The sequence below is a fragment of the Parus major genome, chromosome 2 (genome assembly GCF_001522545.3).
Source record: "Parus major isolate Abel chromosome 2, Parus_major1.1, whole genome shotgun sequence".
Classification (NCBI taxonomy): domain Eukaryota; kingdom Metazoa; phylum Chordata; class Aves; order Passeriformes; family Paridae; genus Parus; species Parus major.
The window spans coordinates 34,457,639-34,471,226 of NC_031769.1; the positions used below are offsets into that span (position 1 = coordinate 34,457,639).

Consider the following 13,588-nt stretch of genomic DNA (forward strand, 5'->3'; position numbering starts at 1 on the left):
CTGGAGATACACTGTCACCATGAGGCAGCTGATCCCTCAAGTCCCTTGTGTCCTTCCACTGAGATGCACCTCTGTTCAAGACCACTGCAAATATTAAAACTGTGCAGTTGCTCCGGTTTCTACTGACTGCACCCAACCATGTTGCTGTACCACAGTTGTTTCTTGTTTTTAAATGCACTACACTTGTAAGCAAAATCAGTATTCTATTAGAGAATTACTACCTGATCACTGTGCTCAAAACAATTTATTCATTCTGTCATATAAGCAGTTCCAAATAAGGACATAAATGCCCATGAGATAATTGCAAATGCTGCTTTCTTCTTTCTTAAGAAGCAGACAAATAAGATATATGATGTTTTCAACAGGAACACCCACTTCTTTCATCTTGCCTCCCACCCAATTCTCAAAGACTAGAGATTCAAGTTGTGCAAAATAGCTGTGAGAAGTGGTATATCCTAATATTTTTCCTCTGGCTGGGGCAACCCATTTTATCCTTGTTCCCCGGTTGTTCAGAAATACCCAGCTGGTCCTAGCAGGAGTTGCAACTTCATGGGAAATCCATTTACTTCAGTTATGGGCAGCTGGAAAAAGCACACTTCTCTTTCAGTGGGCTTCATTTCCCCCACAACATTCTCTGAAATTAAGTGTGGTCCTTGCAGGCAGCCCCTCCTCTGGTTACCATACAGAGAAGCTAAATTTCAGGGTCTACTTGAATATTTTCTTCGCCTATTGTCTACACCTTAAAATACTTAGACACAGGAGTTGGTCCTGTGATAGACAGCATGGGAGGGTTTTATTGTGAATGGGAGATTATTAGGTAGGCCATAAGAGAAAATATATTCTTCCTTTTTTCTGTAAGTGAAAAGGCCCCATGTTTTCAATTGCCATTTGTCATATAAGGCAATACCAAAGTAATGAGTCTGAACAGAACAATTTCATTTAAATAATCCTGAGAATGCAATATGCCAATATGGCAGTGACTATTTCCCTGATGCACAGCTGTTACAGTTTCAACTGGAGGTGTTTCTTCTTTCTAAGGAGCTTTTACATCCTCAGTACAGAAGCCTGTAGTTCTTCACCATCCACTTTCCTAAACAGTGAAGGATTTTAATTCCCTATGTTAACTTTCACTTACTAAAGGCATGGATGTCTCCTTTCAACTTCCTGTATGAAAAAAACCCACCAAGCATCTTCACTGGACACAGTGTTTTCTGGTTTAATTCTCAGTGTTTGCCCTATCTCACTTCCACAAGAAGAAAATGCAATGAAAAGCAGGTCTGCCTGTAGGACTCTGGAGGAAGGGAAGCACGTTGCAGCACTGCACTTAATGTAAGGAAGCATAGGACAGCCATTTCTGAGCCTAACCACTTGGATTGCCACACCCACCAGCAACTCCTGGTACTTAATGGATTCATCAGCTATGTGTCTCACAACAGAAATTACTAGGAACTGTTCAGCAGTACAAAGGCAGAAAGATGGAGAATAGCCAGGTATTTATCAATGTCCAACATCTATTCCCTCAAACAATTCCAAATCTGTAGCTTGTATATAAATCTGACATCTTCTTAATTGCATCTTAAGAGCGCATATGTGTAGATCTCTGTGCCATCCAGGCTGTCTCTGCAGTTCTGGAGAAGCAGCCAGGTGCACTACAAACACAAGCTGGCCGAGGGTGAAGGCAGAACTTTAACCTGGGGACCTAATGCTGATAGTTTGTACACGCATAATGTCAGGTGCTGAGTTACTGCAACCAGATACACCTATGTGAGCCAGCACAACAAGGTCAAGAACCAGGACTTACCTTCTTGCCCATCTCAAATTGTGATTTCAACTCTACCATTTCAACTCTTTATGAATTAGCAAGAAGAGAAAAATGCAAGTCAGCTTTGCTGCAAGCCTAGTCCTGAGCAACAGAGGGAAAACCAGATTGCTTTCAATGACAATATTGCAATTAGCTTGATGAAGTTAAAGATTTACTTTAATTGGTTGCCCAACATACATGTTTTAACATTCTGTACTAAATTAGCCAGCATGCACACAGTAATTGGACCAGTCAGTGACTTTCTCCTTTCACTATATACATACACAAACAGGAACGCCACAAGATTGGACAAAGGAAAGCAGTTTGTTAACCGGATACAGCTAGCAAGTAATATCTTTTCCTCTAGAAATGTTTTTTCCTGCAAAATCACAAATGTGAAGACTTTCAAGGCTTGAAGAACATTGCAGTCTTCCAGTGAAAAGGCTAACAATAGCCACTGTAGCTGAAATGAGATAAAATTTGTTGAAAATCCATTCCAAGCAAGAGTGAAATTGAAAAAAAATCACCTGCAATGCAGCATAGGGAAAAGGGACTTTGGAGACAAGCTGAGCAGGTAGGAAGTTGGGTTTGCACCCAATTCTTAACATCCTCAGCTTAGTGTAAAAGAGGAGGAGGTTCAGAATCAGATCCAACATTTTACATTTAGTGGTAGAGTAGTACCTAAAGAATTGCTTGCTTACTTTATTTGAAGAACTTTAGTTCTGTGTCAACACAGTCATAGAAAAGATCCACTACTTCAGCTGGATCCAGAATCTCTGTACGAGAAAGGATATCTTCCATTGCTTCTAAACCTTGTTTTTCAAGGTCGAACATAATCCTCATCAGTTTCTGGCCTTTATCCTAAAGGCATGGAACAACCAAACTCAGTTAACCAGCAAACAGGCTTACTAAAGCATTTTACTGTTTATCTTTTTTACAGAGATATTTTCAAATATTTTTAAAAACGAAAAAGCCTTTTAAAGTACAAACTTTTTCCATTATTAGTTAATTTGGATGGCCAAAGACTAAGAGGAACAGTCCTGGACAGTTTGTGCATTAAGAAAAATAACCAAAAAGGAGTTGCTAAGTTTAAAGCAAAGAAGGAAGAGGGTGAAAGATGGATAGAGGAAAATTATATAATGCTAGTACAGCAAGTTCTTAAGCTTGTGATCCCACTAACAGAACTATATGAGAAGACTAGAAGCCCTAAGAATTGTACAGTTTGTGGTATTTGCATGTGCATCCCTCAAATCAACACCTGCAAGATGATGAATAGATCTGAAATGATATGTCATGTAACAGTATTAAGACTCCAGAACCCACAGAGGTTTTGTGTGCCATTTGTGTACTGTTCTTTGTGTTTCTAGAAAATTTTCTCCTGGAAAAGGTGTAATTTCATTTTATCCAAATGTTATTAAAACTCTTTTTTTTTTTTTTTTTTTTTTTAATGCAGAATTGCTGCTTGTTTTGCTTGCAGCTTTCAAAGATGAGTTTCAGGGGAAAAAAAAAGTCATTTAGAATAAGTGGTGGTTCTGAGCTTTTCAGGATTTTTCTCAGCATTTTGTCCAGAAAGAGTAGAGAATCTCATCTAAGGTTTAGGCTCTCAGACTGGCAGCTTTTATAGCATGAAGCCTGAGTAAAAACTGCATTTTCTTTTCTACCATAGCTGTTGGTGTCACATTGTGGGGATTTTAACAGGCAAGAGTCCACAAGATGCCTCTTCTAGGTCTTCCCCTAGATCAACATCTTGCATAATGATATGAGAGCCAGCTGCACATTAAAACAATGTTAGCAGAAACCACAGATTTTAAATTACACCATTCCAAGAAATTAAAACTCTAGCCTAAACTGCATTTAAATAATATTTGTACTAGCAAAGGTTATTATAGCTTCCTTAATCAATAATGGGTAGGTCTGAATGTTAGATCGTAGCAAGATTGACCCATGCCAATACACACAGAGGAAAATTGTAGAAAAGCAAATCCTCTGTGGAAGTTCAACACAACTATGTGAGGGTCTTCCACAAATTGCCTGAATACCAATAAAAGCCTGACAGCTGTGCCTTGGTGACCTTTCCCTCTGTTTCACTTCCTTAAAACCACTTGTCCAGTTTACTGCTGTAGTCGTAATTGCAAAGGTTGAGAAGTTATTGAACTACCTGCCTAATGACACCAGTTGTTGTATCTCAACCATTTGGAAAAATTATATAGATTAATTTACTGATTCCAAAATTATTTTGCATAAGAGATCTTCTACGCTAAGATTTTAGAATGGAAGGTTTTCAGCCCTCGGGTCTGTACTGCATGGCACTACAAAGTGTTTCTTCTCACATGGCATTTTCAGTTAAATCACAAAAATTAACAGAAGTGCATTACAAAACACAAGACTAGAAAAACTGTCACATACACATTACTCCTTCAAGAAAAATACCTTTCCAAACTATGTAGTTCATAATCCAGCATGTAATTTAAATTACAACACTCCTGCCCTCACCCTAACACATAATTCTGATACCATGTTACACTAGCAGCCGGTGTTCTAATCACTAAAAAGATTATATGCACAGTGGGGATTGAACAAGATAATCAGTTTAACAGTTTGACTGTTCATTTTGTAAAAGTAATGGAACAGAGCAACACTCTCAGGATAACAAAAACTAAGTTTGTCCTTCAGAGGGCATCCTTATTCAAGCTAAACTCACAAGGGTTCTAAGAATATTCAGAGAATGTGGTTCAGTGACTATGAACTAAATTCTGGGGTTAGAAATTTACATTGACTTCAGTTCTTTAATTCCAGGTCCCACAGCTCTTACCTGATCATTCTCCAGGAGAGATCGGGCCCATTCATGTGCCTTGTACAATTCATGCCTACGATCAGGTTTCTCCTGGAATCGAGGTATCTTTTTAGCAGGATCATCATTGCCAAAAGAAGGAGACTGCACTTTTGGTACTAATTTTACATCATCAACAAAAATAAAGGGTTTAAATATGGACCTGAAAGAAATGAGAATTACTGCTTGCAGCAATAAGAGAGATCTCATATATGTTACTGAAATGTTCACCAGGCTATTTTGAAGCAACAGTTACAGAGCAGCATAGGTAATTCATCTACACTAGGAATGGGTAAGGTTAGAGACTTGGAACTGGTCACAAGCAAAAGAAATCTATGTGCTTTAAAAGAACTGGGTTTGGCAATCATTGTAAAACCTTATTATCCCTTTTACCTATAAGATTCTCTGGTGTCCTCATGCCAGTTCCGCCACTTCTTTAGAAGAGCAGCACTGATTTTCTCCTCCAAGTTTTTTGTAACAAATCTCAACATTCGGCCTCATATCACTTTTTCTCCTTGTTCTCACCATCATCTCTCCTCCTCCTTCCAGATTTCATTTTTATTTAAATCAGAAGAAACACTTGTATGGAGCGGGGAAGATGACACATCTTGCTCAATATCAGAGGATTTTACATGTAAACAGCAGCACTTTAGAATTTTACTTCAAGAGGTGGGGGAAGACATGGCTACCAACATTGTGACATTTCTCAAACAACTTTAACACTGAGTTTGGATCTAAACTCCAGAGAGAGACAAACAAAAAAACCCCATCAATACAGAATCTTCATTCCTGAGAAGCTGATAGGAGGTTTTGGCAAGTGCATGGAACAACTGCCTTCCTTCTCTTTAGGTACAGAACAACAAAGCACCCTGCATTCTGCAGTGAAGAACCTGCCAAAAGTGTAAGACTTCTGCAACACACAATTAAAAACCACTGCCTGGGTACAGTCAGCAGGTTCAGTGCTGCTACACTTTCCATCACTGTCATGAAGCCTTGCTGACTAAGAATTTACATGACTCACTAGCTGCATTTAAAATAATTATTTCTTAATGCATTACAATCTAGAATAAAGCAAGAAAGGTCTCTTAAACAAGGCTTTTAAAGCCAGGTTTTCCACCTTCAAAAGGACAGAAATCCCAACAAAATAATCTGAAGCCTTGCTCCTTTTTATCACAAAGGATTTGCATCAAGTTGAAGAAAGATTTGGGTAAGCAAGTTTAAAATTGTCACTTAACCCTGCAAGGCTGAGTTGCATAATGGAAAGAAGGTGGAAAGTCCCTTTGGCATGGATGACTTGCACAACCCTCAGTAAAACCTAATGAATACTACCATCCTCTTACATGAATGACTGTCAGCTGTTCAAGGACATCAATTCTTCGCCCCATAACCTCTTCACCTCAATGCAATCTTTACCTCAGGCTGATCTCATGAATAACTGCAAGTGGTTTAGTTTAATTTCTGTGAATCCCAGGTGGATTATGTTTAAAACACAAGATAAATCATTAGTTTTTTAATGATCTGGCCTGTGAGTTCCCTGATCTCCTCAATTACTTTCAGCTAGAGAGAACACCATGTAAACCAACTGGAAATTGTCCCCCCCAATAAAAAACATGCTTGGGATCCCAGAAACTTGCAGAAGTTTTGCTGTGTTAACGTTTTGATGTCATATGAAGATACCCAGAGTACACAAACTCTCTTTGATACTTAAGACACTTCATTTGCTTCAGTTTTGCACCCACCTGTTCAAAAGAAGTGACTCGGGAAGTCCCCAACTTCATAATCTCAACTTTCCAGCTGGAAAGCAACTACACTGGAATTCCTGGCTCCTCTCTAAACTGCATTTCCCCTAGAAGCTCAGTGACACACGACTGTCAGATTGCACATCACAGAGAACTGACTGCATTTGTGGTTAGAACTTGCTCTTGAAGTAGGTTCCAGTTTGGGTGGCAGGGTTTGTTCATCACCTTTCAACCCATCACCTGCTCTGCACCCCAGGGACCCCAGTGCTGTGGCTTACCTTGAAGGGTCTGGCGTGCCAGTGAAGTAATGAATACAGGGAAAACTAGGGTCCTGAGGCAGAACAGACACTATGCTAGCTGTAGTAAGGAAAGATTCAGAGTCCACACAGACACCACTATCCTTGTCACGCAGGACATCAATCATAGCTTGTGCAGAAACGTCACCTATATGGAGGGGGGGAAAAAATTCCTCAGTGTTCAATGGCTTGGAGCCCAGGTAAGGATTTTAGCCTGAACAAGCTTTGGCCTAAAATGGCCACTGACACTTGACATGGGCATGTAACAAATCCCAGTTAATAATTTCTACTTAAGCAATGAACATTCAGAAAGAACGTGCCTAGCTAGTAAATGAGAACAGTAGGAAGCATTAATTAGGCATGGCAATTGCCTGGTAGGAAGAAGTGCTATTAAAAAGATACTTTTCAGGAAGAAGGCTGTAATACTGCTTTAGCAGTCGGTGGGAACAGACTACTTACATAGAACATCCATTTTCCTCTACCCATGCAGGGCAGAATGAGAGCACCCTGATCTTCCACTTCTCAATTTCCATTATCTCTCTCTGTCAAAATTTTGAAACATCATCTCGCAGTCACAGAATGTTACAGCAGCAGACCTAGGCACCAAGATTTTTCTCCAAACCCCTATGTACAAGAATCCCCCATTCTCACTGTGTTTCCTGCCTGTGTCTCTCACATCTTTCCCCCCACAGCCACTCCATGTTTTCTCACATGCTCCTTTAGCAGGTCAGGCTACTTCCCCATACCTTCTCAGACTCTGCAGTGACTCAAACATCCATGTACAGGTGCCTCAACACACCAGGAGACATGGAATGACTCAGCAGCCTGCAAGATTTTCAGCCATAGCCATTTATCTGTAGGGGCCCTTAGTGCTATCATTCAGATTTATTAAGTTCTTTTACCTATAGTCCTTCAGAGTTACTGTGTCTGCCTCAGACACAAACCCCACTCCCTGCAATCCTACAGCCTTAGCAAGAGCTCTGCAGTGCAACAAATACCTCACCTCTACACCCCTCAGGACATGTACCAACATGTGAAAATGCCAACAGTCTAGTAAATGCACAGCTGTAGTAAAGGGCTTTTTAGAAAATGATAATTTGTGCTATTTTTCATGCATGAAAGAGCAGATATACGTCAGCCATGCACTGCTGCAGGCTGGCCATTTCAGAGGTATTTTGGTATTTGCTGCAGCAAACCAAAGTCAGTAATAAATTTGGGTCTGGAAATAAACACTTTCTTTGATTGCAGAGAATAGGCACAACGTCTGTTCCAGTAGCTTTGTTCTACTCAGCAAAGAAAAAGGGGCTTCAGTTTGCAACTGCTCTTCCTTAAACTATGCTCTTGAAACTTTCCCCAAAAGGTATAACCTACATTTTCCCAAAAATGCAGATTCCACTGAGCTCAATCTTTGATATGTGAGGCCATTTTTTTATTAAATAGTATAATTTTGGTATTATACTATACTATACTAAAATTACAGGAAAGCACAAATATAGTGGCACATCATGCACATCAGAACACTGAAGAAAGTTACTTTGTAATTTCAATCCTGTTTTGAAACCTTCAGGGTGACATGACAGGCGTCATCCTAAATTGTGGAAAGTTCAGGGACAATCTTTAGTTCTGATTTTCCTTCCTACACAGTTTACATGTAGAGGTGTTCTCAGTCACGTGTAGTTCTGGACAGAATGCCTGAAAAGGAGGCAGCAGTGACTAAAAAACCCAGTGTACCCACAAAAAGAAGTTCAGCACTTACCACCTTGCTTTTCTAGGCTCTCCCTGCCAGAACAACAGGCCAAGTGGTCATCAGCAAGAGAAAACACTTCAGAAAAATTGAAGTCTGAGTCTCCATTCCACCAGCCTTGACTTTTCACATAATTCCTTAGTTCAGGATGCTCAGCATCAATTTTTGTAGTTAATGAAAGCTGATTGCAAATGCATTTCACTCCCTCTAGAAAGAGCCACATATTAAAAGAGAGCATTAATACAGTTTTTCTGAGAGAAGCTGGAAGGTAAATGTCATATCAATTAGGAAATAAATTAAACCATTGGTGAGTATGTGCATTTGGCATGACTGTGTAACTATGTAATTACACGTACAGAGAACTACCAATCACTGCTGACACTTGTGATTAATAGAGGGATTTAGACAGAATACCAGGTTCACAACCCACACCTCACACACTCTGACCACAAAGCAATAGTGGTATCCAAATGCCAAAGGCACCTGCCTAATCTTTTTTTCCTGTGGCATATTCCACAGGCACGAGAAGGCTTGAGATCTGACTTGATTTCAAAATATATTTCAGCAGAGCTGCATTTAATCAACCTGCCTTGCCCTTCAAAATTAAGAATTTGGAAAATTATTTTTAAAATCTTAACAATTGCTTTAAGCTTCCCAGTTGAGAAACAGTTACACTGTAATCTGCAAGACAGGTTTAAATAGAAAGTTTTTATCTCAAATTTTAAAATGGCATGAAGTAAAAAGAATGTGTAAGTAGCCTCCAAAGAATACTAAACGGTCCTTTAAGTTCCTTTTATCAAAAATACTGCAGTGCTTACAACCATATATCCACAGCATGACAGTGGTTGCTGCAGATATTCCTTAGAGAGAATAAAGCAAATGTATTGGAAGCCAGAGGAAGAGCTGATAAAGTAAAACTATAAAATAAACACATATTCTGGAATCTGGCACAAAACCTTTCTTAGACAGAAGCAAAATCAGTAGTTGTGGAAGATTTTAATACTGCTTTCCAAAAAAGTAAGCTTGCTTTTGTAATGCCTCATGCATGCAATTTAAATAATGGATAGGAACCTCAGGAAACTCTATGCATCGTTCTGCAAAAAAGTCCCTGTCCTCCAATTCTGACTTACTCTAGGGTCACTGACGGCTTATTCTGATCCACACTTTCAACCAGCATACTTTTCAGGGAATTTTCTTGACTTGAGTGATGAGTGTATTCATGTCCAGCTAGGCAAGCCACTCTTTAAGAGCTCTTTAAATATAACATTTATTAACCCATGCAAAATAATGTTTCATGGGTTTGATCCACCAGAAAAAAAATAAGACTTATCAATCAAATAATTTTTTCCACTGAGGCTTAGGAACGTTAATAGAAAGGATTTTGAAGTGTTTATTCTTAAATTATTGTCAGAGAGTTGCTTGATAAACACTCACTATAAGCTTTACAGTCCTGCAGCAGTTATATTAGAACTCTGAGGACAGTCAAGAAAAAACATGCCTTCACACTGGGGAATGACACATATTCCCCATTTTAACAACATTTGTGCATTCACTTGAAAGCTTAAGAACACCCTGAAAAAAGTATGAAATACTGAGCTCTAACATAGCCAGCAGCCTTTCCTCCTGGTGTGCTGCAGGAGATGGAAAGTACTTATCTGCAGTTCACAGGGACCTCCTGAAGAGCAATGTGCTGGTAAAAACCAGAACAGAGCTGCAGAATCATTTCAAAAAGCTGCAAGCAGCAGATGAAGGCAACAGTTTATTTGCTGGGAAGAAGGACGTGAAGGTTATCTATTGCTGATGCAGCTAAAACTGCTAAATAAAACCCACTGTTCTTCAAATATCAGCCAGGCAGGTCAAGAGAAGAAGGCAGGCTGTCACTGCATAATCCCAGGAACCTCAGGAGTCAGCTGCTTTCCAGAACTGGGGTTTTATCAGGGCAGCATTTTCCGTCCTCCCTCCTCTATGTTTGGTATCTGCTCATGCCAGATAACCTGTAGGAATCCTTAAAATACAAGGGATTATTGGGAAAACACCACCTCCTTGAAGGTAACTGATTCCTATTTGGTGGCAGGGACTGACAGCAGCTCATCACACAACATTGCACAGCCTGGTGCTATTTCTCTGCTCCTTCCCATATCTGCTATCTCCTACCTTTCATTTAGGGGGAAACGAGGAGAGAATTGAAAGGATCTGTCACAGCTCAAGTCATGGATGACAAAAGTCCTCTTGAATACTCTGAATTTTCACTTCATTCAGACATGAGTACATTATAAAAAGCTCTACTCTTATAAAAATAAAAACCCCTTCAAAATCAAGATGAGAATAAATTAAATACAGGCCTTAAACAACCATATTACGTTAAGACAGCTCATATATGCTGGAAAAGTTTTAAATAAATTCATCCACTAAGCCAGTGAATTCTAGAAGTTAGCTTGACAGTTCTGGCTTCACACATACAGAAAAAGAAACCATTTACAAGTTAAAGAGCAGAAAATTATTGTTTTGCACTATCATTTAAGAAACAGGGAGTATATCTATTTCAGTAAAGGAACCACCACCAGCAACCCATTCAATTTATCACCAAAAAAAAAGCCCTTTTGTCAAAACTATCAATGCTTATCCTCTCCTCACAATATTTTAGTTTTGTAAGTAGTTATTTGGGCATTAACTCCATCAAAACATCTGACATGTTCCAAACAGAAAATAAATCTGGGAAATTACACTTATCAAATATAAAAATTATGATTATTACATTGTTTATGCATAAAGGCAACAATCTCCATCTTCACAGAAAGTGCTAAGTCACATCAGCTAATGCAAATCAACATTAAAAAACAGAGTAGTACAAATATAGAAAACTAAAATTAGTGATTTAATCAAACACTTGCATTCATTAGTCTCTTATTTAAACTTACTGACTTTAAGACCAATTCTTCCAAGACAACTCTTTATAGCTACTTATAATAGGATTTGCTGTGAGTTCTAAACTAACCTGTGATTTTTTCAGCTGCCCAATACTTTCCAGAAGTCTCCAATATCCAGGCTTCATTTCTGTCCACAATCAAAAATGCACTTTGGAAAGTATGGCATGAACTCCCATCTTCATAATAATTTCCACCTTGTCCATGCTCTTCTAACAGAGCAACTATTACATCCAAAGCTTCTTTAGCTGTTGCACCTCTTTCTAGGCCAAGTCTATAAGAAAAGGGTAAAACAGAGATTCAGAAACAAATGAAAAAGTGAGAATACCTTAAGTTATTACTTTTAAACATCAGCACTCATTTGGGTTCAAAATAGTGAAGTGGCTGGTATGCCTAGTATAAGAGTTCTTGCTTTAATGAGTTACTAGAATTAAAGGATGAGATGCTGAATTATTTGTTTCTAGTCTTGATTTTCTATGCTGGTACTTTACTCTCAAGCCTATCACAGCTGGCTTTTAGTTTTTTCAAAAAGAGTCCAATTACCAACCAATGATCTCAGCTGCACTGTAAACATGCAATGTTCTATTTATCTCCTCCTCAGGCAGAATACATTTGAAGGACAATTTGCAATTTTTTATTTTTTTTTTTAAATAACAGCTGTACCAAGTTTACTTTTCTGTACAAGGGTGGGAAATTGTGAATTAATATTACCAGTTATCAAAAAAGGAAAGAAGTATTCAATAATACAAGCTCTTTACAACATTTCTTTCCCAATGCTCTGGTTGGCCATGGAAAATAGGTGTTACCCTTATATGCAAACCACATGGTGTAAAGACAAGCTTTTATGCACAGTCACACTTCAGAGTTCCTGCAGAGGTTTCCCCAAAAATTTATTTGAATAAAAGAGATGGCTTTTGTCAGAAGTAAGAACAACCGTATATGTGAAAGAACAGAACTTTTAAAGGAAGTTCAAGCAAAGCAAGGGTATTTTATGGAAAAGTAAACTGCAGTGTGGTAATAAATTTTACAAAGCCATAGGGAACAACTGTATCCTGCCTTGAATAAGTGGCATTTAATAATCCCTTGATATAATTTACAGCCCTAATTGAATCAACAACAAAAGCAGTAACCAGAAGTTGAAATCAGACCTGCAAACAATTTCACCGGTTTCAAAATCCAATTACTGGTAATGAGGAAATGCAGTGTTTCAAAAAACAGCATATCCATGCCCCTATCCTTTGGGAGAGTTACCTGGATCAGTCCAAAATTTCTTTCTGTTGTTTTGTCACCTTAATATTTTCCTCTGTGTTTGTCTTTCTCTAGCTGCTCGATGAACAAAATAATTTTGACTGATGGATAGTTCCAAGAAAATCACTTTTTTAAGATGTAAGTACTATCTATGCTAGCTCTTTCCATTTCTCTTGAAATCATATGACAAGAAAATACTACCCTGTTTCTTTCCTAAAGACTACAATAGACAAATCAGGTCCTAATAATTAGAATATAAATTTGTTGATCTCAGTACTTCTCAACCTGAGCTCTGCACTGGCTCTGCTTTATTACTACAAGTTAAATACTTGGCTACCATTAGCTTTGTTTTAGGCTGAATTATTGAAAGCACTGTTTTCATCTCTCTCAGAAGCATCTATTTATCACTTACTGATGAAGAAGAGCCAAGAGCCAACTAGAATTTTAAGGATTAACTTAAAGTGACAGTTCCTCCCCCATCATCCTCTTACTTTGCATTTATAGGATCTTTTCCTCTTGTCTTTTCTTGTTAGCTGAAACTTGTTTTGTACTGGTGACTTCATTTTTAGTCCCTCTGCATTTATGTTTTTCCTTCATTCTTTTCATCACTGGTGCAATTCCTTTTTCAGACCAATACAGCTATGCCAGTCTTTGCACATACCACAGACATAATTTAAAAGCCAGTCCTAAAGCATGTTTTATTTATTCCCTAAGAGCAGTCCCTGCCACAGGTAGGTGAATGGACTGAAAACTACCTTGGGAAAAACTACCTTTGGAGATTCAGTGATAATCTGCTCCCTTCTCCCCAGTTAATGGCCAAAACCATTTGGTAATAATTAGATTAAAACCTGCCAAGAGACATAACATCCTGCTAAAACTTTAATAATGTCTCCCTGAAATGTTCCATTTGAGATGGTTACAGTCTAGCTTTCAAAACCACAGCAGGGATTCAGGCTGAAGAAGTATCCTTTAGGTATTACTTTTTTTTATAAATGGCCCTAATGCC

The 13,588-nt window shown here is 38.5% G+C and overlaps 1 protein-coding gene across 2 annotated transcripts in view; it reads right to left on the reverse strand.

The window, feature by feature from the left end:
- Nucleotides 1-223: 223 nt before the first annotated feature.
- Nucleotides 224-13,588, reverse strand: part of SCRN1 (secernin 1) — a 38,802-nt gene continuing 25,437 nt past the window's right edge. The window contains exons 4-9 of one of the 2 annotated variants that reach the window (XM_015619713.3): nucleotides 11,406-11,608; nucleotides 8,423-8,617; nucleotides 6,649-6,814; nucleotides 4,614-4,794; nucleotides 2,503-2,662; nucleotides 229-2,264 (exon numbers count right to left, since the gene is read on the reverse strand). In XM_015619713.3, coding sequence (XP_015475199.1) covers nucleotides 2,504-2,662; nucleotides 4,614-4,794; nucleotides 6,649-6,814; nucleotides 8,423-8,617; nucleotides 11,406-11,608 — 904 coding nt within the window. In that variant the 3' untranslated portion in view covers nucleotides 229-2,264; nucleotide 2,503. Of the gene's footprint in view, nucleotides 2,663-4,613; nucleotides 4,795-6,648; nucleotides 6,815-8,422; nucleotides 8,618-11,405; nucleotides 11,609-13,588 lie in introns of both variants that reach the window. The other variant, XM_015619714.2, reaches the window with a different exon arrangement.